This window comes from Artemia sp. Qi Xiang Cuo, chromosome 20 (genome assembly GCF_049724085.1).
Source record: "Artemia sp. Qi Xiang Cuo chromosome 20, ASM4972408v1, whole genome shotgun sequence".
Classification (NCBI taxonomy): Eukaryota; Metazoa; Arthropoda; class Branchiopoda; order Anostraca; family Artemiidae; genus Artemia; species Artemia sp. Qi Xiang Cuo.
The window spans coordinates 22,685,361-22,712,572 of NC_142813.1; the positions used below are offsets into that span (position 1 = coordinate 22,685,361).

Here is a 27,212-nt window from a genome sequence, read left to right on the forward strand (position 1 = left end):
TAATCTTATTATAATTAGTTATAGTCTAAGAGAATATTTTTTTTATTAGTTACAAATGGTAAAGAAAAAACAAAAAAAAAATTTTTTTAAAGAAGCGCTATAAAGGTTTATCCAAAACTTAGAATAAGCTTAGAAACAAAAAGAGTGCTAGGTAAAGGAAACGAAAAGCGAAAAAAAAATAAACTAAAATAAATTATAACCTAAAAACTTACCAGAAGGTAAAAGCCAAGGACAAAATCCATTAAAAATAAGCCAAAAATTAAACCCATCGTCACAAGCAAACCACAGTTCATTGTTCAAGATAATAATTTTAACTCTAGCGATGTATTGGATCTGAGAAAACGAATTGGCGCAGGAGATCCCTAGTTTAAACAATTGGTTTTCACCTGTGCCAACCCAAACACCCAAATCCCGAGCCGTCGAACCTTTAACAGAAACTAAACGTATCCACTTTTTATTTAAAATATAACCTTTCACAACAGCAAAAACTCGCAGTAATGAGCAAATTCATTCTTGTAATTCTCCCAAATTCAAGCTTATCAGTAAACCGCAGACTACGGAACAACGCATTCAAAGCTATTCAACCTTGCCAATTGGATTATTTTCTTTCTTTCTTTGACAAAATGGATCGTAATTAAATCTAGAATAAAATTTGCAACCAGTATATCGTGAAAATTCAATTTTTATAAACAAATGAGGGCCAAAACTGCGGCACAAAACTCAAATAAAAGTGCTCTAAAATCAACTAGAAAACACAATGCTTTTAGAATAATAACACTTTTGGACGGAGAAACTTAAATAATTTCAGACAAATACAGTTTGCAAAAATTAGACATATCGTCTAAGTTGAAAAAATAGCCAGACAGAAGTGAAGTAAAAGAAATTGGGTGACAAATGAACACAAGTTAAAGTCGAAATGTAAGGCAAGACAACTTAAAGTTGGGAAGTTAAAGCGAAAACAGTTATGTTCGCTTATATGTCTTAAAAAAAAAAAAAAAAACAAAAAAAAAAAAACTACCGTACGTAAAAAAAAAGAAATATGGAGATAAGGATATATTCCATGGAAAAGAGCCACCTTTTTACTAAAGGGAAGAGCCTATGGGAAGATTGTAGCTACAAATAAAAAGTGTAGATATACATAATATATTGTTGTGTCTCGTGTTCTTAATAAACCTATTAGATTGAACAGAATCACAAGGAAAACTGCTGTTGAACCAACCAGACGCTTTTTATGGTGATCAAGCACCAAATAGACATTACTGAGGTGAGGGCACAACAAGAAGGTAAAAATTCAGAAAATTCCATCTCAAGCTTTTTCAAACTGATTTTCAAGCTACAAATTTAGCTATTGTTGAATATAGTTTTGAAAAAAAAAGATATATATTCTTTTAGAAAAGAATAAACCTTGAATATGTGAATTACTACAGTTAAACCTAGTATTATGCAAAAAAAAAAAAACTTGTCTCAGGTTTTTGACAACCCTTGAGCACGCGTAACTGCTTTAATGAGCACACGTAGCGCGTAGCGCATAGACGTAGTGTGATTTTTTTTTGCGCATCATAGCGCATAGAACTGTAATTATATTTGCAAACTCGTGTTACTAAGAAATGAACAAAAAATCGCTCCCCGGGAAAAAAAGGACTTACCTAGACGGAAGTGGAAAGAACCACTTATTATAAAGGCTTATTAGCCTGAACTTGGGGATATTTCATAACTGCTTTAATGATTATGGGATTGATTATATATGTTTTTAAATATTGGTATTATAGGAAACATCAAACCCCAGAGGGAAGGATGTAAGAACCCCTGTCTGCGCGAAACCATAATCTCTCGCAAAGAAATTAATGAATTTAAAAATAAAAAAAAGAACTTTTATCTGCAGCCGCAGACAACGGTTGGCACTACGAGTGCATAAATATGAAAATAAAAGAGTACGATAAATAGTGAAGCGAGTTCTTTGCTATGACAGTAGTAATACTTTTGATTGTAATTAAATTGGTATTTTGAGCGTTTTGTTAATTGAAAAAAAGAGTTATAACACATTTTAGTGTTCCTTTTTGAGAAATTTACTTTGAAAAAAAAATGCTTTGTGTATATTTAAATTACTATATAGTGTTTTAAAATAACTTTTAAAACTTTAACCAAATGTATTTTTTGGTAAATGTTGTATCTAAGTTTTGTTACTTAACAATGCTTGTGTAAGTTTATTACACAATGCTTGTGTATATACTATGTTTTTAATTTACTTTAAATTTTAACTAGTGATGTAATGTTATATGTAAATGTTTGACCTCGAGTCAAAGTATTAGTAATTTATAAATAATCAGTTATAAGTAAAATAATCAGTTTAGTATTTAAGTCTGAAAGAATAATCCAGCGAGGAATATAATGTTTCAATTTAAGCGGGATACTATTTTTGGAGTGATTAAAAAAAAAGTGGAGAAAGTAATTAAAGTAATTAACTTTTGAATGTATTGATATATACGAAAATATGAGTGTTTAATATGATATTTTGAGTGTTTAATAATTAATGCTAATTTTAATATGTAAAGAATATAAATACAATTAAAATCCAACCAAAAACGGAATGTTTCTATTCTAGCGGCACATTGTATTTAAAAAACGACTAAGAAAATAATTAGCCTCTTACTTAACAAAAAAAATTTATTTGTATATATTAGTGCGTGATTTTTTTCCTTATGTATACAAACGTTAATGCTTTGTTTGTGAGCTGATATCAATTTTTTTCTTTAGATCACAGACCTAGTTTTTTTTTTTACAACCTATTTTTGGTAAATTTTTGCCGATATCAACCAAAGTTGGATGCAACTTCAGCCAATTTGGGTTCATGTATGATGCTAATATCAACCAATTTCTGGTGCATTGCAAGAGCTTGTAGTTAGCATCTCCCAAGATAATCTTTGTATCCAGGACCGATACGTTTACCTTGTCCAAAATCAACGTCAACAGAATCCAATAAAAAGTGAGAATTTACTACCAATTTATTGACTGACAAGTGAATTTAAATCGGTAATTTTCAATGCTTAAGATGTATAAGCAAATGGCGTATAGCCTAACATTCATTAAGTTAATGTAAAATGTGAAAAAAATGTAAAGTGTTGTGTTTAAAGATATATGTGGTTACAAAACAAATTGTTATATTTTGACTAACCAAAGCATTTCTAAAACGAAAAAAAAAATAAACGGTATATCAGCCACGTAACAACGATAAATGAAACTATTAAGGGGAATTAAATTTAAACTCAAATAATCCACAAACTTGTCTAATATTACTTGAAATTTAATTTTAGCAAAACCATTAATATTATGTTTAAGCCGCTTCGGGTCAAGTTAAAACAGAAGATGCATATGAAGAGGTTAAAGGAGTAATTGTCAGTCCTAGAGACAGCGAAAAAGAGAAAAAAGGATAAATTTCAAATTGAAATCCTTCGACAAAAAAAAAGGAACATGGCCAATATTGGACCAGAAACATAACCCTAAGGAAACCCATTGGGGCTTGATGCACATAATGACCCAAAGATGGCAGCATAATAGCTTTAAACGAAATTAAGTTTTTTTAAAAGTAAAATATTGAGAATTGGGAGAATTCTTCTTTAAATGGGGAGTATTGTGTTAAAGCTTTCTAATTTAGTTAATTATTAAATTAGTAAAAATATATATGAAGCAAATATAAAGTTTTCAAAATACAACTTTTTTAAGATAAGGATACAAATCGTGGAATGTGTGGGCTTGGAGGGAACTTGCTCAATAACCAATTTCCTGGCTAAATGTGTCAATTCACCGGAAGGACGTGGTTAGGTTTTTCATATATATATACCCCGATTTTTGAGATTGAAGGCAGACTTTTTGACTTGCCGGGTGAACCTCTGCCTGTTTGTTTTCTCATTAGAAATACCTTGGACTTTGTCTTATAATCGTAAGTGTCTAAGTATCTTATTTATATTTTATTGTTGTTTTATTGAGACTTGTGGGCTACTTGGGACAGCCAGTCCCAGTAGCCAGAATATATCCGATTTTATTATATGGTAAATGAATAAAAGTATTGTATTTTAGACGAACTCTCTACGATCTATTTTTAGCCTCTCGAACATACTCAGTCGGTACGCCTCATTAGTTCGGTCATAGCCTAAGGCACGCTATCAAAGTTCAATTACCTTAGGGCCAGAGTTTATCTCCCCTATAAAGGGAGAATAAAGGCATCTAAGACTACAACCCCTAAATACCACAAATAAAGCTTCACAACAGTTTTTTCAGTAAGGACACTCGATATCCTGAAAGTGTTTGATTCAAACTTTTACCTTGAGCATCGATGTTGTTAGCAGAATTTCAAAAGGATCGTTCATAAGTGCTGGCGTATCTGATGAAATAATTTAGATTGTATGATTAATTTAATTTATTTTTTTTAATGCAATAGTTATTTAATAAGCACACTCCATATCCTAAAAATGTTTGATTCAATTTTTACATTGAGCATCGAAGTTTTTAGAAGAATTTCAAAAAGATCGTTTATAAGTGCTGACCTGTCATTGATGAACTAATTCATGTCGCATGATATTTTTTTTTAATGCAATAGTTTTTTCAGTAAGGACACTCGATATCCTAAAAGTTTCGGATTCCAACTTTTACATTGAGAATCGATGTTGTTAGCAGAATTTTTAAAGGATCGTTTATGACTGCTGGCGTATCTGATGAAATAATTTAGGTCGTATGATGAATTTAATTTTTTTTAATGCAGTAGATTTTCAGTAAGGACACTTGATATCCTAAAAGTGTTTAATTCAAACTTTTACATTGAGCATCAATGTTGTTAGCAGAATTTCAAAAAGATTGTTTATGAGTGCTGGCGTATCTGATGAAATAATTTAGGTCGTGTGATCAATTTAATTTTTTTTTTTTAATGGAGTAGTTTTTAGTAAAGACACTCGATTTCCTAAAAGTTTTTGATTCAAACTTTTACCTTGAGAATCGATGTTGTTAGCAGAATTTTAAAAGGATCGTCTATGAGTGCTGGCGTATCTGATTAAATAATTTAGATCGTATGATCAATTTTTTTTTTAATGCAGTAGTATTTAAGTAAGGACACTCGATATGCTAAAAGTTTTTGATTCAAAATTTTACCTTGAGAATCGAGGTTGTTAGAAGAATTTAAAAAGGATCGTTTATGAGTGCTGGCGTATCTGATGAAATAATTTAGGTCGTATGATAAACTTATTTTATTTTTTTAATGCAGTAGTTTTTCAGTAAGGACATTCGATATGCTAAAAGTGTTTGATTCAAACTTTTACCTTGAGAATCGATGTTGTTAGCAGAATTTCAAAAGGATGTGTGTCTCTTTAGGCTGTGTGTGTCTCTTTGAACTGGGTGTCTTTTTGGGGTTTTTGAGTCTTTTTGGTCTGTATGTGCCTCTTTGGGTTATGTGGGTCTCTTTGGGCTGTTTGAGTCTTTTTGGACTGTGTATGTCTCTTTGGACTGTGGGTGTCTCTTTGGGCTATGAGTTGATTGACAGAAGGATGGATTATCGAAGTTATAGTGGAGGGGGAGTTGCTAGCGAAAAAACTAAGCTAATAAGGGCTTTTGACCGTAAACTCTAGTTTTTTGCTAGTTTGTAGTTTACGCACTAATATCAATATCAGTAACGATTCTATTTGAGCTTTCTCCAAGTGGATGAAGTTGCTCTCTAAACAGTTCATGATAAAAAAATAGTTTGGGACAAGGAAAAAAAACCCTAAAATAATGTCGTGAAATCATTATCAACACACAGAGCAGGGGGGTGTTGGGATTGAATCATAGAGAAACAACGAATTTACTTTTTTTTAAATGTGACTCAAATACGTTTCGTTCTTTTCACTGGCTTGAAATTGCATACAAACGTGCCAATCAGGTGTTACAATCCTTATGTTTGCTCAAAATTCGACAAAGCAACGACGGTTAGGCTAGTTTATTTTGCAAGATATTTCTAAAGCTAATTAAGATGAAGAAATGTCTTCAAAGTCAAGGCTATAAGAAAAAAAAAGCTCTGGATATTTTTGTCAGTTTTTAGTTTATGCACTAATATCGATATCAGTAACGATTCTATTTGAACTTTCTCCAAGTTGATCAAATTGGTCTCTAAACAGTTCATGATAAAGAAAATAGTTTGGGACAAGAAAAAAAAACCTAAAATAATGTCGTGAAATTATTTTCAACACTCAGAGCAGGGGGGGTGTTGGGATTGAATCATAGAGAAACAGCGAATTTACGTTTTTCAAAAATGTGACTCAAAGACGTTTCATTCTTTTCACTGGCTTGAAATTGCATACAAACGAGCCAACCAGGTGTTACAGTCCTTATGTTTGCTCAAAATTGGACAAAGCAACGACGGCTAGGCTACTTTATTTTGCATGTTATTTCTAAAGCCAATTAAGATGAAGAAATGTCTTCAAAGTCAAGGCTATAAGAAAAAAAAGTTCTGGATATGTTTGTCAGTTTGTAGTTTACGCACTAATATCTATATCAGTAACAATTCTATTTGAAATTTCTCCAATTTGATCAAATTTGTCTCTAAACGGTTGATGAAAAAAAAAATAGTTTGGCACAAGAAAAAAAAACGTAAAATAATGTCGTGAAATCATTTTCAACTCGCAGAGCAGGGGGGTGTTGGGATTGAATCATAGAGAAACAATGAATTTACTTTAAAAAAATGTGACTCAAAGACGTTTCGTTCTTTTCACTGGCTTGAAATTGCATACAAACGAGCCAACCAATTGTTAAAATCCTTTTGTTTGCTCAAAATTCGACAAAGCAACGACGGTTAGGCTACTTTATTTTGCGTGTAATTTCTAAAGCCAATTAAGATGAAGAAATGTCTTCAAAGTCAAGGCTATAAGAACAAAAAGTTCTGGATATTTTTGTCATTTTGTAGTTTACGCACTAATATTTATATCAGTAACGATTATATTTGAACTTTCTCCAAGTTGATCAAATTTGTCTCTATACGGTTCATGATAAAAAAATAGTTTGGGACAAGAAAAAAAACCTAAAATAATGTCGTGAAATCATTTTCAACACTCAGAGCAGAGGTGCGCTGGGATTGAATCATAGAGAAACAACGAATTTTTTTTTTTTAAATGTGACTCAAAGACGTTTTGTTCTTTTCACTGGCTTGAAATTGCATACAAACGTGCCAATCAGATGTTACAATCCTTTTGTTTGCTCAAAATTCGACAAAGCAGTGACGGTTAAGCTAGTTTATATTGCATGATATTTCTAAAGCCAATTAAGATGAAGAAATGTCTTCAAAGTCAATGCTATAAGAAAAAAAAAGTTCTAGATATTTTTGTCAGTTTGTAGTTACGCACTAATATCAATATCAGTAACGATTCTATTTGAACTTTCTCCAAGTTGATCAAATTGGTCTCTAAACGGTTCATGATAAAAAAATAGTTTGGGACAAGAAAAAAAAATCTAAAATGATGTCATGAAATCATTTTCAACACTCAGAGCAGAGAGCGCTGGGATTGAATCATAGAGAAACAACGCATTTATTTTTAAAAAAATGTGACTCAAAGACGTTTCGTTCTTTTCATTGGGTTGAAATTGCATACAAACGAGCCAATCAGGTTTTACAATCCTTTTGTTTGCTCAAAATTCGACAAAGCAATAATGGTTAGGCTAAAGTTCTGGATATTTTTGTCAGTTTGTAGTTTACGCACTAATATCAATATCAGTAACGATTCTATTTGGGTTTTTTTTGGCGTAGTTGTTTTCTATTTTTGTTTTTTCGACTTGATAGAAATTCTGAAACCAGTTGGTAGTTGAATTCACCTCATGGAGACACAATACATAAATTTAATTCAGGAAATTATATAAGAAAAAAAAAGTGAACAAATTCTTTATTAACATTCATTCTCGATTGATGTCGTTTCCTAGACAGACAATACAGCAATTTCACAAAATCTAAGCATAAGAATGATTAAATTCTATATCAACATCCATTTCTCGGATACATTGGAAAAAGTTGACAAAATCTAAGTATCAGAAAGAATAAATTCATTTTCAAAGTTTTTTTCGGATACATCAGATAACAGTCATAAAATCCAAGTTCTATTCAATTTGGCTTCATGTGTTGTTACGTTGAATTAAGATTAGACTGGTTTTTATTTCTATGGTAGAGACTAGCATATAATTTTAGAGTAGAAAAAAAATTCTGATTAGTCTGAAGTTGATTGTGAGAGTGTTGTGAGTATGTGTGTGTGTGTGTGTGCGTGTGTGTTTGTGTATTTTCAACAAAATGACCATCTCAACATTTTTATCACATGGGTTTGGGGGGAGGGGCTACTTGCCCTCCAATCTGTTTTCACTCGTAAAAAGTGAACTAGAGCTTTTAATTTCCAATCAAATGGTAGACATTTTTTTTTTCATTGTGTCCAAGGCAGATCAATTTCTTCATAAATTCCACTATTTAATGACCCCCTTTGGCGCGCCGAAAGGGGTCATTAAATAGTGGAATTTATGAAGAAATTGATCTGCCTTGGACACATTGAAAAAAAAATGTCTACCATTTGATTGGAAATTAAAAGCTCTAGTTCAATTTTTACAAGTGAAAACAAATTGGAGGGCAAGTAGCCCCTCCCCCCAAACCCATGGGATAAAAATGTTGAGATAGTCATTTTGTTGAAAACACACACACACACACACACACACACACACACACACACACACACACACACACACACACACACACACACACACACACGCATACAACACACTCACAATCAACTTCAGACTAACCAGAAATTTTTTTCTACTCTAAAAATATATGCTAGTCTCTACCATAGAAATAAAAACCGGTCTAATCTAAATTCAACGTAACAACACATGAAGCCAAAATGAATAGAACTTGGATTTTATGACTGTTATCTGATGTATCCGAAAAAGACTTTGAAAATGAATTTATTCTTTCTGATACTTAGATTTTGTCAACTTTTTCCAATGTATCCGAGAAATGGATGTTGATATAGAATTTAATCATTCTTATGCTTAGATTTTGTGAAATTACTGTATTGTCTGTCTAGGAAGCGACTTCAATCGATAACGAACGTTAATAAAGAATTTGTTCATTTTTTTTACATAATTTCCTTAATTAAATTTCTATATTGTGTCTCCATGAGGTGAATTCAACTACCAACTGGTTTCAGAATTTATATCAAGTTGAACAAACAAAAATAAAAAACAACTACAAGAAACAAACAAATAGAATCGTTACTGATATTGATATTAGTGCGTAAACTACAAACTGACAAAAATATCCAGAACTTTAGCCTAACCATCATTGCTTTGTCGAATTTTGAGCAAACAAAAGGATTGTAACACCTGATTGGCTCGTTTGTATGCAATTTCAAACCAGTGAAAAGAACGAAACGTCTTTTAGTCACATTAAAAAAAAAAAAAAAAATTCGCTGTTTATCTATAATTCAATCCCAGCGCTCCCCTGCTCTGAGTGTTGAAAATGATTTCACGACATTATTTTAGGCTTTTTTTTCTTGTTCCAAACTATTTTTTTATCATGAACCGTTTAGAGACCAATTTGATCAACTTGGAGAAAGTTCAAATAGAATCGTTACTGATATTGATATTAGTGCGTAAACTACAAACTGACAAAAATATCTAGAACTTTTTTTTCTTATAGCATTGACTTTGAAGACATTTCTTCATCTTAATTGGCTTTAGAAATTTCATGCAAAATAAACTAGCCTAACCGTCGTTGCTTTGTCGAATTTTGAGAAAACAAAAGGATTGTAACACCTGATTGGCACGTTTGTATGCAATTTCAAGCCAGTGAAAAGAACGAAACGTCTTTGAGTCACATTAAAAAAAAAATAATTTCGTTGTTTCTCTATGATTCAATCCCAGCGCTTCCCTGCTCTCAGTGTTGAAAATGATTTCACGACATTGTTTTAGGTTTTTTTTTCTTGTCCCAAACTATTTTTTTATCATGAACCGTTTAGAGACAAATTTGATCAAATTGGAGAAATTTCAAATAGAATCGTTACTGATATCGATATTAGTGCGAAAACTACCAACTGACAAAAATATCCAGAACTTTTTTTTCTTATAGCCTTGACTTTGAAGACATTTCTTCATCGTAATTGGCTTTAGAAATATCATGCAAAATAAACTAGCCTAACTGTCGTTGCTTTGTCGAAGTTTGAGCAAACAAAAGGATTGTAACACCTGATTGGCACGTTTTTATGCAATTTCAAGCCAGTGAAAAGAACGAAACGTCTTTGAGTCACATTTTTTTTAAAAGTAAATTCGTTGCTTCTCTATGATTCAATTCCAACACCCCCCTGCTCTGAGTGTTGAAAATGATTTCACGATATTATTTTAGTTTTTTGTTTTTCTTGTCCCAAACTATTTTTTTTTATCATGAACCGTTTAGAGACAAATTTGATAAAATTGGAGAAAGTTCAAATTGAATCGTTACTGATATCGATATTAGTGCGTAAACTACAAACTGACAAAAATATCCAGAACTTTTTTTTCTTATAGCCTTGACTTTGAAGACATTTCTTAATCTTAATTGGCTTTAGAAATAACATGCAAAATAGAGTAGCCTAGCCGTCGTTGCTTTGTCGAATTTTGAGCAAACATAAGGATTGTAACATCTGATTGGCTCGTTAGTATACAATTTCAAGCCAGTGAAAACAATGAAACGCCTTTGAATCACATTTTTTTTAAAGTAAATTCGTTGTTTTTCTATGATTCAATCCCAACACCCCCCCCTGCTCTGAGTGTTGAAAATGATTTCACGACATTATTTTAGGTTTTTTTTTTCTTGTCCCAAACTATTTTTTTATCATGAACCGTTTAGAGACCAATTTGATCAATTTGGAGAAAGTTCAAATAAAATCGTTACTGATATTGATATTAGTGCGTAAACTACAAACTGACAAAAAACTAGAGTTTACGGTCAAAAACCCTTATTAGCTTAGATTTTTCGCTAGCAACTTGCTCTCCACTATGACTTCGCTAATACATCCTTCTGCCAATCAACTCACAGCCCAAAGAGACACCCACAGTCCAAAGAGACACAAACAGCCAAAAGAGACATACACAGTCCAAAAAGACTCAAACAGCCCATAGAGACAAGTATAGTCAAAAGAGACACATATAGACCAAAAAGACTCAAAAACCCCAAAAAGACAAACAGTTCAAAGAGACACATACAACCTAAAGACACACACATCCTTTTGAAATTCTGCTAACAACATCGATTCTCAAGGTAAAAGTTTGAATCAAACACTTTTAGTATATCGAATGTCCTTACTGAAAAACTACTGCATTAAAAAAATAAATTAAATTTATCATACGAATTAAATTATTTCATCAGATACGCCAGCACTCATAAACGATCCTTTTGAAATTCTGCTAACAACATCGATGTTCAAGGTAAAAGTTTGAATCAGACACTTTTAGGATATCGAGTGTCCTTACTGAAAAATTATTGCATTAAAAAAAAAATTTTAATTTATCATACGACCTAAATTATTTCATCAGATACGCCAGCACTCATAAACGATCCTTTTGAAATTCTGCTAACAACATCGATTCTCAAGGTAAAAGTTTAATCAAACACTTTTAGCATATCGAGTGTGCTTACTGAAAAACTACTGCATTAAAAAAAAATTGATAATACGACATAAATTATTTCATCAGATACGCCAGCACTCATAAACGATCCTTTTGAAATTCTGCTAACAACATCGATTGTCAAGGTAAAATTTTGAATAAAACACTTTTAGGATATCGAGTGTCCTTACTAAAAAACTACTGCATTAAAAAAATTAATTAAATTTATCATACGACCTAAATTATTTCATCAGATACGCCAGCACTCATAAACAATCCTTTTGAAATTCTGCTAACAACATCGATTCTCAAGGTAAAAGTTTGAATCAAACACTTTTAGGATATCGAGTGTCCTTACTAAAAAACTATTGCATTAAAAAAAAAATTTTATCATACGACCTAAATTATTTCATCAGATACGCCAGCACTCATAAACAATCCTTTTGAAATTCTGCTAACAACATCGATTCTCAAGGTAAAAGTTTGAATCAAACACTTCTAGCATACCGAGTGTCCTTACTGAAAAAACTATTGCATTAAAAAAAAAATTATCATGCGACATGAATTAATTCATCAATGACAGGTCAGGACCTATAAACGACCTTTTTGAAATTCTACTAAAAACTTCGATGCTCAATGTAAAAATTGAATCAAACATTTTTAGGATATCGAGTGTGCTTATTAAATAACTACTGCAAAAAAAATAATTAAAAATTAAATTAATCATACAATCTAAATTATTTCATCAGATACGCCAGCAATTATGAACAATCCTTTTGAAATTTTACTAAAAACATCGATGCTCAAGGTAAAAGTTTGAATCAAACACTTTTAGGATATCGAGTGTCCTTACTAAAAAACTACTGCATTAAAAAAAAAATTAAATTGATCATACGACGTAAATTATTTCATCAGATACACCAGCACTCATAAATGGTCCTTTTGAAATTATTCTAACAACATCGATTCTCAAGGTAAAAGTTTGAATCAAACACTTTTAGGATATCGAGTGTCCTTACTAAAAAAAACTACTGCATTAAAATCTCAAACCCCGTATAGCTCTTTTAAAAGATAAAAGAAGTACTTATTTAACAAAAAAAATTTCTTTTTTAATGGGCACCAAGTAAAGAAAAACCACACGGAATCAGGCAAGAGAGTCTCTCAAACCCCATAAAGCTCTTTTAAAAGATACAAGAACTACTTATTTAACACAAAAATTTCGTTTTAATGGGCACTAAGTAAAGAAAAACCACACGGAATCGGGCAACCGAGTCTCTCAAACCCCGTAAAGCTCTTTTAAAAGATACAAGAACTACTTATTTCACAAAAAAAATTCGTTTTACTTCTTCGTATAGTATAACGTTAAACTATTTTAAATTGACAACACTGTCCAAACATCAGTCGTGTATTAAAAAGTATACACACATCGCATCTCCCCCAAAATCCTTTTAAATCATTTCTTGTTAAAATTTTTTATTTCAAGTCAATGATACGGATTTTTCACTGGAAAGTATGTCCTGAAGTAATCGCAAATGCTAAACTCTTTTTTTTCCACCTTAATAGGATCAAATTTGCAAATGCTAAACCCTTTTTTGCAAATGTCAATCAAAGAATTCTGATTGTAGCGTCCAATTTTTTAAATAACAAAGCCTACACACTGTGCTTTCAAAACCCATCTGATTGAAAACATGAAAAGGTGCCAAGGAACGTAATCTCCTCAAAACTTAATTTTTTTGGCAATTTGCACGTCAAACTATGTAAGGGAGTTCTGACTCTCGAACATAAACCCTCAGAATAGAATAGGAAGGAACACAGAGTCGACTAGAATCCATAAGTACATGCTCTGGAAAGACACCAAGGAACATAAGGCAAGCAAATCCATAAGTACATGCTCTGGAAATGTTTTTCCTATATATCTTGGCAAATAACATGGAGATTTCGATATGTCTACGCAAAGTATAACTTAGGACTCTACTTAGGTAATAAAGGAACATTTAACATTTTTTCTGATTTTGTATAGTTTCGCAAGAAAATAGCTCATCTATAACTAACGTAGCCATAGCTAGTTGAAACTGTGTATAATCTTCATTTTTAGTCCAATTGCGTAGGTAATAAAGGAATATTTAACATTTTTATGATTTTGTGTGTTTTCTTAAGAAAATAGCTCGTCTTTAACAAATTTAGCCATAGCTAGTTGAAACAGTGTATAATTTCCTCATTTTTAGTCCAATTGCATAGGTAATAAAGGAAAATTTTACATTTTGTTCTGATTTTGTGTGTTTTCGCAAGAAAATAGCTCGTCTTTAACAAACTTAGCCATACCTAGTTGAAACTGTGTATAATTTCTTCATTTTTTAGTCCAATTGTGTAGGTAATAAAGGAACATTTAACATTTTTTCTGATTTTGTATGGTTTCGCAAGAAAATAGCTCATCTATAACAAACGTAGCCATAGCTAGTTGAAACTGTGTATATATTATGTTTTATCGTCATTTTTAGTCCAATTGCGTAGGTAATAAAGGAATATTTAACATTTTTTTGATTTTGTGTGTTGTTGCAAGAAAATAGCTCGTCTTTAACAAATTTAGCAATAGCTAGTTGAAACTGTGTATAATTTCCTCATTTCTAGTCCAATTGCATAGGAAATAAAGGAACATTTAACATTTTTTTTTCTGATTTTGTGTGTTTTCGCAAGAAAATAGCTCGTCTTTAACAAACTTAGCCATAGCTAGTTTAAACTGTATATAAATATCTTCATTTTTAGTCTCGAAAATATAATAAATATGTCTTTTAGGATGACTTAGTCCTACAAAGTCCCAAGAGGGAGGACTGAAAGTTATGAATTTTACCCAATGTTTACATCAGAGAATTCTATAAAACTTAGGTACCTGTGCACTATACTGTACAAGGAACTAGTAAGGGAAACCCGACAAACAGCTATTCTCTAGATAAATGGATGGTAAAGTGCGATTTAAATTGTGTTTACAATATTTAAACTGGTATTAACGCTTAGAATATCTATTAAAAATTGGAGATATATGATATTAACAAACATATAATATTTTACAAGCTAGTTACGTAATAATTTTCATGTTTCATACATAGTTTTAAGTTCTGGAAATTAGGATTTACGTAACAATTTCCATGTTTTTTTGCATGCAATAGACACCTAGAGTTTTATAACTCCTCCCCACAATAAATTCGATGGATTTTATGACTCTCCCACACAATGAATCCAGATGGTTTTACGACTCCTCCCCATAGTCTTAAGTCTTTCTAACCTTGAGCAAAGATATAAAAGTTTGACGAAGTACTTCTCTGCACAAACATTACATTAATAGCCTCCAAAATAAGAGGACTATATGACACAGAACGTATTGGTTTGAAAAAATCATCCTGTGGTGTTATATTTGAATTTGTATTTTTATTATTGTCAATGGAACTTGAAGAAATTCTCTGTTATCATTGGAAGGTGAACTATAACTTGTTTGATTATGATAAAAGCTTATGGAGTACTACATTACGCCATATAAACAGACTGGGATTCTACGATAGATTGATTACCCCATACAATAAAAGTGGTCAAGAAGTGAAAAAAGGTCAGGAAGAAGTCAGTGAAATTTGCAGATTTTTTGGGGTTGAAGCACTTTATGTAAAGGGTAATGTACCTACAGATAAAGTTTTAATTCGAAACTGTGATCTTAGGATTCCGCTTTTCAATTACGTGCGCGCACGTAACCTACTCTAAATTAACCTTAAAAATTAAATAATAGCGTAAATTAACCTTAAAAGTGAAATAAAGCTATGTCGACTTTGCATGTCTCTCTCACTATGTATGCTTGCGGCTCTAGCAAACGTACTCTATGCTTGCTCGTACATCGGAAATGACTTTCCCGGTGGTACTCCATGGTAGGTTATCTAGACTATTTAGTTTATTGCATATATTAAATCAGTAATTTTTACCCATTGCAGTGATAAACACCGACATTATATTAAAAAAAAGAAGTGAAAATGAATTTTTCGAGGAAAGTGTGTACAGATGATAAAGTCATCGCTGCCTTGAATGCTAACAAAGAGATATATTTGAACTATGAAACAAGTAGTAGTGGAGATCTTATTGGGAATGAATACCTACGTTGTCATGACAGTGAGGAGTTAAATTCCTTAGGAGTACCCAAGAATTTCCATCATTCAAAAGGTGGATATTTGAAAGTATCATTTCCAGAGAAGTTAGTACTCAAAGAGAATGCCAACGTAAAAATAATAGCTGATGAAGAGGGGCAACTTCTAGCTAAAGGTTCTGGTAACATGTTACCCGTTGATAGATCTTATTGCCATCTTTCCGGTGTTCGCAGTGGAATGAAAGCAAAGGGGAAAAGAAAAGCCAACTGCTGCACTAATGTAATAAATCATATCATGGCTACCTGCCAGAACTGTTACCTGTGTAAACACAATGTGAGAATAGACAGTGAAATTGCTAGCAAAATAAAAAGGGCATTGGTATACAATATCATCAATGATTATAAAGATAAATTGATGGAGAATAAAGTACAAATTAACATTATTACTGTCAATGATCATATGGTCAACGAATCAAATAATACCAAGGATGAAACGTGTATTGAACCTGTATGTGACATCCAAGTAAAAATTGTATATGACTCAAAATGGAATAATAATTATTCTAGTGGTTGTGAACTAAGAGAAGCGAGTAACTCTAGTATCAAGAGAAATATGGTGATTTATTTTTTGGAACAGATTCAAAATGTCTAAAGCTGTTCAACGAAACTAATAAGGTATACTAATGAATGTAAACCATTTGTATGTTATTATTCTACATGTTGTTATTTCAATAAAAATATTTTATGCATTACTTTGTTATATTTCTATTTTTTTAGGATACGTTAGAATGTCAATCGCTTGGAATGTTTATTAAAAAGTCGGAGATTTTTTTATTTTCTTTGGAAAAAATTAGAATTGGACTATAACTTTTTTCTTTTCTTTGAGAAAGTTCAGAAGAGAACTTGAACTTTTCTTCACTTCGCCGTGAAAACTCAGAATAAAGTGAAACCTTTTCTCTTCTCGGGGAAAACATTCAGAAGAGAACTTGAAGAATTCATTACTTCATTGAGAAAATTTAAAATTAAAGTGAAACTTTTTATCTTCATGGAAAATATTCACAATCACAGTATAACTTTTCCTATCTTGTATTGAAAAATTTAGAACATAACTTTACATTTTTTCATGTCTTTGAGAAAAATCGGAACTGAAGTAGAACCTTTTTATTTTTTTTGGAAAAATTAGAATTGATCTGTAACTAATTTCTTTTTCATTGATGAAATTCAGAAGAGAACTTGAACTTTTCATTACTTCATTGAAAACATTTAGAATTAAAGTGAAACTTTTTATCTTCATGGAAAATATTCACAATCATAGTATAACTTTTTTTTTATCTTTTATGGAAAAATTTAGAACAGAACTTTGAATTTTTTGTGTCTTTGAGAAATTAAGAACTGAAGTGGAAGCTTTTTTTTCATTTTCTTTGGTAAATTTCAGAATTGAGCTAACTTTTTCTCTTCTTTAAGAAAATTCAGAAGAGAACTTGAACATTTTGCACTTCTTCGAGAAAACTCAGAATTAAAGTGGAAGCTTTTTATTTTCTTGAAAAAATTTGAATTGATCTTTTTTTGTAACTAATTTCTTTTTCATTGAGGAAATTTAGAAGAGAGCTTGAACATTTTTACACTTCTTTGAAAAAATTCAGAATTAAAGTGGAACTTTGTATCGTCATAGCGAATATTCACGATCAATGTATAACTTTTTCTATCTTCTATGGAAAAATTTAGAACAGGTCTTTAAATTTTTTCTTCTCTTTGAGAAAAATCGGAATTGAAGTGGAACCTTTTTATTTTCATGGAAAAAATTAGAATTGATCTGTAACTAGTTTCTTTTTCATTGAGAAAATTTAGATGAGAACTTGAACTTTTCATTACTTCATTGAGAAAATTTAGAATTAAAGTTAAAATTTTTATCTTCATGGAAAATATTCACAATCATAGTATAACTTTTCCTATCTTCTATGGAAAAATTTCGAACAGAACTTTAAATTTTTTATGTCTTTGAGAAATTAAGAACTGAAGTAGAACCTTTTTTTTCATTTTCTTTGGAAAATTTCAGAATTGAGCTGACTTTTTCTCTTTTTTAAGAAAATTCAGAAGAGAACTTGAGCATTTTGCACTTCTTCAAGAAAACTCAGAATGAAAGTGGAGCTCCCTATCTTCATGGCAAATATTCACGATCAAAGTACAACTTTTTTTATCTTGTATGATAAATTTGGAATTGAACTATAAATTTTTTCATCTCTTTGAGAAAAATCAGAACTGAAGTAGAACCTTTTTATTTTCTCAGGAAAAAATTAGAATTGATCTGTGACAAATTTCTTTTTCATTGTGAAAATTTGGTGTTGGGATATACATGAAGTTGAAAAGTAATATAGGACTTCTCCGATATGCTGTATCTGAAAGTGTAATTTCAGAGAAATTCTTTAACCTTTTAGGGTTAACTTGCCTTTATAGTGATGACCATTTAGGGTTCTCCAACATACTGAAGCTGAAAGTGTGTTCCCTGACATGCTGAATCTGAAAGTGTAATTTCAGAGAAATTCTTTAACCTTTTAGGGTTAACTTACCTTTTAAGAGATGACCATTTATGGTTCTCCAGTAGGCTGAACCTGAAAGTGTGTTCCCTGACATGCTGAATCTGAAAGTGCAATTTCAGAGAAATTCTTTAACCTTTTAGGGTTAACTTACCTCTTTTAGAGATGACCATTTATGGTTCTCCAATTTACCGAGCCTGAAAGTGTGTGTCCTGACATGCTGAATCTGAAAGTATAAGTTTCATGGTGATGAACTATTCTAAAGAATATAGACGGCTGAGAATTAAGATATTTATTGCTTAAACATATTAAAAGATTTTGAAAAATACATATTTACATAAAAATAGTACTTAAAGTTCACTGTTAAACATCCACAGACGAGGATCCCTCTATATAGACTACTTTTTACCATCTCTTATGCACTTATCACGATCAGGTATGTCCCTAGGTAACCACCGTGCAAAGTACCTAACCTCCTTTTCAGGATGGTGATAAGTCCTTTAAATTTAGGACACTTAAATTCTTCTAAATTGAAAAGTGGAGTCCTAGGAACACAGTTTCGAATTAAAACTTTATCTGTAGGTACATTACCCTTTACATAAACTGCTTCAACCCCGAAAAATCTTCAAATTTCACTGACTTCTTGAACATTTTTCAGTTCTTGACCACTTTTATTATATGGTGTAATCACTCTATCGTAGAATCCCAGTCTGTTTTTATGGCGTAATGTAGTAGTCCATAAGCTTTTATCATAATCAAACAAGTTATAGTTCACCGACCAATGATAACAGGCAATTTCTTCAAGTTCCATTGACAATAAAAAAAATCCACATTCAAATATAACACCACAGGATGATTTTTTCAAACTAATAAATTCTGTGTCATATAGTCCTCTTATTCTGAAGGCTATTAATGTAATATTTGTGCAGAGAAGTACTTCGTCAAACTTTTATATCTTTGTTCAAGGTTAGAAAGACTTAAGACTATTGGGAGGAGTCCTAAAACCATATGGATTCATTGAGTGGAAGATTCATAAAACCCATCGGATTCATTGTGGGGAGGAGTCATAAAACTCTTGGTGTCTATTGCGTGCAAATGAAACATGGAAATTGTTATGTAACTCCTAATTTCCAGAACTTAAAACTATGTATTAAACATGAAAATTGTTACGTAACTAGCTTGTAAAATATTACATATTTGTTAATATCATATATCTCCAACTTTTAATAGATATTCTAAGCGTTAACACCAGTTTAAATATTGTAAACGCAATTTAAATCGCACTTTGTCATCCATTTATCTAGAGAATAGCTGTTTGTCCGGTTTCCCATACTAGTTCCTTGTACAGTTTAATGCACAGGTACCTAGGTTTTTATAGAATTCTAAGATGTAAACAATGGGTAGAGTTTATAGCTTTCAGTCCTCCCTCTGGGGACTTCGGAGGATTAAGTCATCCTAAAAGACATATTTATTATATTTTCGAGATTACAAATGAAGATATTTATATACAGTTTAAACTATCTATGGCTAAGCTTGTTAAAGACGAGCTTTTTTCTTGCGAAAACACAAAAAATTAGAAAAAAAATGTTAAATATTCCTTTATTACCTATGCAATTGGACTAAAAATGAGGAAATTATACACAGTTTCAACTAGCTAAGGCTAGGTTTGTTAAAGACGAGTTATTTTCTTGCAAAAACGCAAAAAATCAGAAAATTGTTAAATGTTCCTTTATTACCTACGCAATTGGACTATAAATGGAGATATTTATACACAGTTTCAACTAGCTATGGCTAAGTTTGTTAAAGACGAGCTATTTTCTTGCGAAAACACACAATATCAGAAAAAATGTTAAATGTTCCTTTATTACCTACGCAATTGGACTAAAATTGGAGATTTTTACACACAGTTTCAACTAGCTATGGCTATGTTTGTTAAAGACGAGCTATTTTCTTGGCGAAAACACACAAAATCAGAAAATATGCTAAATGTTCCTTTATTACCTATGCTATTGGACTAAAAATAAAGAAATTATACACTGTTTAAACTAGCTATGACCAAGTGTGTTAAAGACGAGCTATTTTCTTGCGAAAACACAAAAAATCTGAAAAACTGTTAAATGTTCCTTTATTACCTACGCAATTGGACTAAAAATTATGAAATTATACACAGTTTCAACTAGCTATGGCTAAGTTTGTTATTTTCTTGCAAAAACACACAAAATCAGAAAAAATGTTAAATGTTCCTCTATTACCTACGCAATTGGACTAAAAATGAAAATATTTATACACAGTTTCAACTAGCTATGGTTAAGTATGTTAAAGATGAGCTATTTGCTTGCGAAAACCCACAAAATCATAAAATATCTTAAATGTTCCTTTATTACCTATGCAATTGGACTAAAAATCAAGATATTATACACTTTTTCAACTAGCTATGGCTAAGTGTGTTAAAGACGAGCTATTTTCTTGCGAAAACACACAAAATCAGAAAAAATATTAAATGTTCCTTTATTACCTACGCAATTAGACTAAAAATTAAGCTGTTTATACACAGTTCCAACTAGCTATGGCTAAGTTTGTTAAGGACGAGCTATTTTCTTGTGAAAACACACAAATTCATAATCGTCTCACTAATTCCATATTGTGTACTTGTTCATTCTAAGACATGTAAAAAAAGTATTAAAAACTTTGGGGGGGGGTCCAAAAAGTAGGGTGGGGGGACCCTTCTGTGTCCCAAGCGCGTAAAAAGTATTATAAAAATGGGGGGGGGGGGTCAAAAAGTTGGGGGAGGGGGCAAAAGGTTGGGGGGAGGGGGGTCCTTCTTTGTCTCAAGTGCGCAAAAAAGTATTATTAAAAAATGGGGGGCGGGGCAAAAAGTTGGGGGGAGGGGGGCCTTCTGTGTCTCAAGCGCGCAAAAATAGTATTATAAAAAAATGGGGGTGGCCAAAAAAGTTGAGGGGAGAGGGGGACCCTTCTGTGTCTTAAGCGCGCAAAGGAAAATTATTTTTAAAAAAATGGGGGCTGCCAAAAAGTTGGGTGGAGGAGGGGGTCCTTGAGGGTTGGGGTTTGGGACCTTGGAGGTTGAGATCCTTGATTTGGTCATTGATGGTTGCTGTCCTTGATGTTCAAATCCATAATCATCTCACTTGTTCATTTCTAAGGATTTCTAAGGACTGTTCTGAACTTCCTTATTAAAATTCTTTTCTTGGCATCTACATCTCTATTAGTATCAACCTTTTAGCCTGCTCTATTGTTAAAAACATATTTTATATTGGCAAAACTTCTCGATTGGTATTTGTGTATTACACCGAACACAATCGTAAAGTAAAGCCAAGTTAAGTCGCGAAATCTTCTTGTCACCGTTAACCGTTTCCAAAGATTGATACTAGTATTGTTATTCTAACATTTATGCCAAGTTGGGTTATAAAGGCTTCGAAATAATAATAATTCCAGAATTTATCTCTGACAAAAGTAGAGAAGCCATATTAAAATATAATTTCTATCTCTTTAGAGTCCCGCATAATTCCTAGAAATCAAGCACCGTTAGTAGATCAATAATATTGTCTATGTGGCTAGGTACCGTTAGATTTGTTATAGATGGCAGCAGTGGTGCCCCCCTGTATTGGATAATGGGTTCCTACTTAATTCCAGCCATACTTTTCCAAGTAAAGGGATGTTGAACTCCTCCACCTTCACCTCAAGAATCTATCATGAAAAATTAGAAAATTCAACCCTAATCTCCAATTTAAGACTTTCGGCACGATCTCCTCAAAAATACCGCTGACTCCTATCTCTTTTTTTGGAATACAACTCTGCAACATATATGTTCTATATAAAAAGCTAATTTTGTATAGACTGAATATATTTATGTTTAGAAACGAACGGGCCACTGTTGGCTGAATAGTTTCTGAAATTGGGAAGCCTTTTCTTTTTATATTTTTTTTCGATAGTTCTAAGTCAAATGACAATATCAAAATCTTCGCTTGACAGTATTTTGGTCGAAATTTTAAGTCAAAAGTTGTTTGAAACGACCACCTCACGAAAAGACAAACAAATGAACATGCTTCCGAAAACAAAAAAAAATAAAGAATTTCCCATTTTTGCATTATGTAACTTCAAACTTCCGGTCTGCATTTTTTTTTACACATGCCGACTTTAGTAGGTTTGATTTTCAGTAGCCTATGTCCCACCGTTTTTGCAATATTTTCATCCTCCAACTATGCAGAATAATTGTAGTTAACACCCTTTGATTGCAGTTCCACTATACTTTATCCTAACCTCCCTAATGTACAAATCTATAGCCCAAATTATATATTTCCCGAGTATTCTGCCAATGCGTCTATCTTGTTTCAACCCGTGTACCCGCAAATTGAATCAGCTGTGACGAAACAAGAACGGAAAAACAAGAGTGACGGGTGGGGGAATTCATACATAATTTGGGCTACATATTCGCACGTTATAGGGGGGGGGGGGAGGGTAAAGTATAGTGAAGCTACAGTCAAAATGTGTTAACTACAATTATTCCAATATTATGAAGTAAGCATTGTTTTATTAACATGTTTCCTTCTCAATAGCCCACAATCTAGACCTTTACCTAAAATGTATTTCTTAAAGTTCTAGTTACAATTTTTACTATTCATTTTTCCTTCAACGGTCCTTCGTCTCCAAAACCAAATTTATTTTGTAGCTTACAAAAATAATTTAGATGTTATATATTCATAATTTGAGCATGATTCTAAGAAAGACCTCCGCATAGATTTTTCTAGGTTTTCAAAAATTTTAGGCCAAACTTCCAGAGAAAGAGAGAGAAAGAAAGAGGGAGAGAGACAGAGAGATAGAGAGAGAGAGGGGGGCGGAGGGAGGGAGAGAGAAAGAGAGGGGGGAGAGAGAGAGAGAGAGAGAGAGAGAGAGAGAGAGAGAGAGAGAGAGAGAGAGAGAGAGAGAGAGAGAGAGAGAGAGAGATAAAAAGAGAGAGAAAAGAGAGAAAGAGAAAGATATATATTTTACAGCTTGTAATTTACAACATTTGTTGGAAAATAGTGGGAATCAAATAAAATAAGCTTCCCCTAGTTTTCTTGCATCTTTACTCATCATTTCTAAAGAGTTGATATAAAATTATAAATGCAAAGTAAAGGGAATCGAAGCTATAAAATTATCATAAAAGACTCACCTACGGCAAGACTGGTAACCTTTTGTCCAATTTTAACAACTTTACCACTGCTTTCATGACCCAATACCATAGGATCTTTTACAGTAAACCTTCCTGTAGTTCCGCGATGCCAATAATGAATGTCGGAACCACATATGCCAGTGCTTTGGATTTGAATAAGTACTTCTGTAATTTCAAAAATTAATCTTAAATCAAAAAAGTGCCTTAACATTTGTATCTGTTCAAAGGGATGGTTTTTAGTCTTCTTGAATTCGATCAGAGAGGTAAAGTTTATCAAGCAATAAGTCCATACCCCAGATTAGTGCGCAAAGCAGGCTTGTCATTTCAGCGACATTTTTTTAGGATTTCTTTTTTAGGAAGAAAGTTGTTAAAATCTTGAGAGTATTTGCCTGTTCGTGCGTTCACCCTAACTGAATCGTATACATATATACATGAAATATTGGAAAAAGGAACTCAGGTAGCACTCAGTTTCGTTTTTAAATGATTTCATAATAATAGGCTTGGAAAACTGAGTCCAATTTAATTTTATACATTTTCTCCTTTTTACAAAACTGGGATAGTAACAGATATTATAAAGAATTAACATGGTTAAAATAATGTGAATAGATACTCGTAAAAATATTTAAAAATATATGCTCATCCCATTATTTTTTACAATATTTACCCCCAACACAACACAGCTTTTAAAGATCCAGCCCATGCAAAATAAATTTATATCTCTGTGGTTTGCTACAGACTGCCTTGGTTGGCTATTGGGACTCAGGTCGCTTGCCTCTGCAAATCAGCCCTTGCTATGACTTGGATTATCATATTGAAACACAAAAATTGAAATTCCCACAATCCAGATTATCGTTTGCAATCCAAAATTCAGCCAGAGTTATTATCCAAAAATTTTTTAAGAGGGAGGGGGCACCCAAAGAATGTCTTTTCGCAGACTTTGTATGGGAAACTTTTTAGACCAATTTTTCAGGGAGGGGTAGCTTAAATCAGGTAAACTCTTTCTTGATTTTGGCCTTGCATTCAACACAAATAATAAATGAAAATTGCATTTTAGCCTAACACTCGTAGTTAAAACTTGACCTTTTTATTGATGGGTTTCTTTCTACTGATAATTCCAAAAATTAGTGATTAAAACATCTTGCCCAAATACATCTTTCTCTTTGCCCAAAAGACAGCATAAATCATACTATACAGATATTTAGTGCGAAGCATGGATACAAAGGATCCCCAATTCTCCCTGCTTATGTTTCTGCTCCAGTATTTAAATCAAGAATCCTTATAAGTTAAGATAAGTCGAATAATCTGATAGTCGAATCCCACATCTATCATAAAATTTATTGGGAATGGCAAATAGCTCCATATTTCCAATTTAAAGTTTCCCAACTATTTCTTAGAAAATGTCCCCTATTTCTGAGAAACAACAAGAATATATCAAGAAATCGTTTTTAGTTCCCAGAAGCCGTAAAGCGTTTAGATTGCTGGGAAATATATTTCTTTCTCAGAAAGTGTTTTGAAAGGAATCGAAGACTAATTATACGACGAGCTCAGCCGCTTCTAAAAAAACGTTACTGAAGAATAAAGATGATTATAGCAAAGGTGTATATTGGGAAAAAGTGTCATTCTTATTATAACCAGATTGGGCTAATTTCGGTCAGTAGACCGATCCACTATATGTATGGATCACACCTGAAACTCTTTTGAAGAAGTGGAGAAATCTTCCGGAACAAAAATATTAAAAAAAACAAAAATATTCAAAAAATACAACACAAAGTTAAAGAAATCGTGTCAGTTCAGTGATTAAAAGTGCATCCAACAGCTAAATCTGCCTCAGGATCAAAAATCATTTCGCGATAGCAGCTAATAGTTATAAACGTGGAGAGAAGGAGATTATCAAGAGCCAATTCGACATTTCCAGCAAAATAGTGTTTTTTCCCTTTTTGGGACGAAAAAAAATATGAAGATACAGGGTCAATTTCGTCAATCAATTTTCCAAATATCATTTCTTCCCTCTTTTACCGCTTCATTTTTCGCTAACTATAAGAGCTAGGTTTTGCAATTCTAGTATGTCCGTATTGGATTTTGATAGTGGAAAACTGCTTACCCCTATAGATACTACGTCATGTATTAGAAGCACATATAAACATTTCAACTTTGCCATTGGACTCACCATCAACGTTGCCAAGGTGGTACAATTGTACCGTTTTTGGTAAAATTTGAAGGTCCTGTTTCGATACGGTACATTTGGAAATGTTTTGATACTATCAAATTTTTCGGTACATTTTGGTTTCTTTGGCTCGTTTCCAACTTGGATGTCTGTTCAAGTTTTAGTTTACCAAAAAATTCTTCTTGTTGCGACAAATTTTTAACCTGCTGTTCTGCTGGTACGGATTAATCCTTTGCAATATAATTTTAGTCAGAAAGGTAGTACAGTATACTTCAAAGGGTTGGCAAAGCTGCTTGCCGTGTCGTGTTAGGAGAGTACCATCTTTAGATCAAAATTCAAATTCTTGTGTAGATTCTAAGTTTTGCTAGAGAACTGCTTAGAAGCGCAATTGGAATTATTTTGTGCTGATTGATAGATTGCACCAATAGCATATACATTATCTTTTCTTCTTTTTTCCTGCATCAGCTTAACCTAAACATTTTCAGAAATTATGACTAAGTAAACTTGGCTATTGGTCCAGTAAAATCTTAACTTGGATATCGAACTTGCCTTTCTGTAACTTTAAAAGTATGAAACGTGTTTTGACGGTCAAATGTTTGGGTTAGTTGCCGAACTATAATTTCATGTGTCCAATTGGCAAAAATTAGCCCAACCTTACATCGCTAAAAAGTAATTTACTTACCAGGATGACCCTTATGAATTTTTCTTCTCAAATCTAAATTTTAGGATGCTTCTGATTTTAGTTTAAATAATACTATATTTTGTTTACGAAAGATTAAGTAAGAAAAAAAGGGTTTTAATTTTAATAAAGCAGTGAAACAAAAATAAATAAAAACAAATCAACAATTTAATTGAAAAATATTCCGAATATTTCGGCTCCACGTACTGGAGTCTTTCTCAACGGGGAAAAAACGAAAAAACAAAAAAATGTTTTTTTTTAAATAACGCATATAAAAAAAGAATAAAAATACGACAACTAAACACACGAAGATAAATAAGAAACAACTCACACCATAAACAAACTTCTAGCATTGAAGTTATAACACAAGAAACAAAAGCGAATGTCTATAGTAAAACCATGGGATGCTCTCCTCTTAACATTCAGTTTATTATAGGAATCTATTAAAAGTGAAGACTATAATTTACTTGAACTAACAAAGAAGGTCACCTAACCCCAGGTCATCACCCCTAACTAAATCTCGAAGGTTAATCAACCAATTCATGAATTATAAATTGAATGGATTTTTTTGTTTGCTACTTTAGCTGCAGTCCGCTGACTTTTCCCAGCTTTTACCTCATTCTGACGTTTGTTCGCTATGTTATAATTTGTTTCAGGACAATTATGTAAATCACTACTGTTGAATATTTTACCTTATTTTTAATTAAACTATTAAAAATTAAATTTATCCTCAACTCACCTTCACCTCTGTTGATACTAATACCCCCATATATGTTTGTTTTTCTATGATTTCTCTGAAACTTTATAAAAGTCCTACAGACGTATTTACAATTTTTGTCTTATCAGATAAAATAAATGGAATTTACCACAAGAGCATGGAATTTTGCATACTCCCATTTGTATGTTTCTTGGTA

At 32.2% G+C, this 27,212-nt stretch overlaps 1 protein-coding gene across 1 annotated transcript in view; it reads right to left on the minus strand.

Moving 5' to 3' along the window:
* The window catches only part of LOC148940014 (sorbitol dehydrogenase-like), a 185,923-nt gene that overhangs the window by 135,691 nt on the left and 23,020 nt on the right, over positions 1-27,212 (minus strand). The window contains exon 3 of the mRNA XM_089106249.1: positions 23,456-23,620. Coding sequence (XP_088962375.1) covers positions 23,456-23,620 — 165 coding nt within the window. The remainder of the gene's footprint in view (positions 1-23,455; positions 23,621-27,212) is intronic.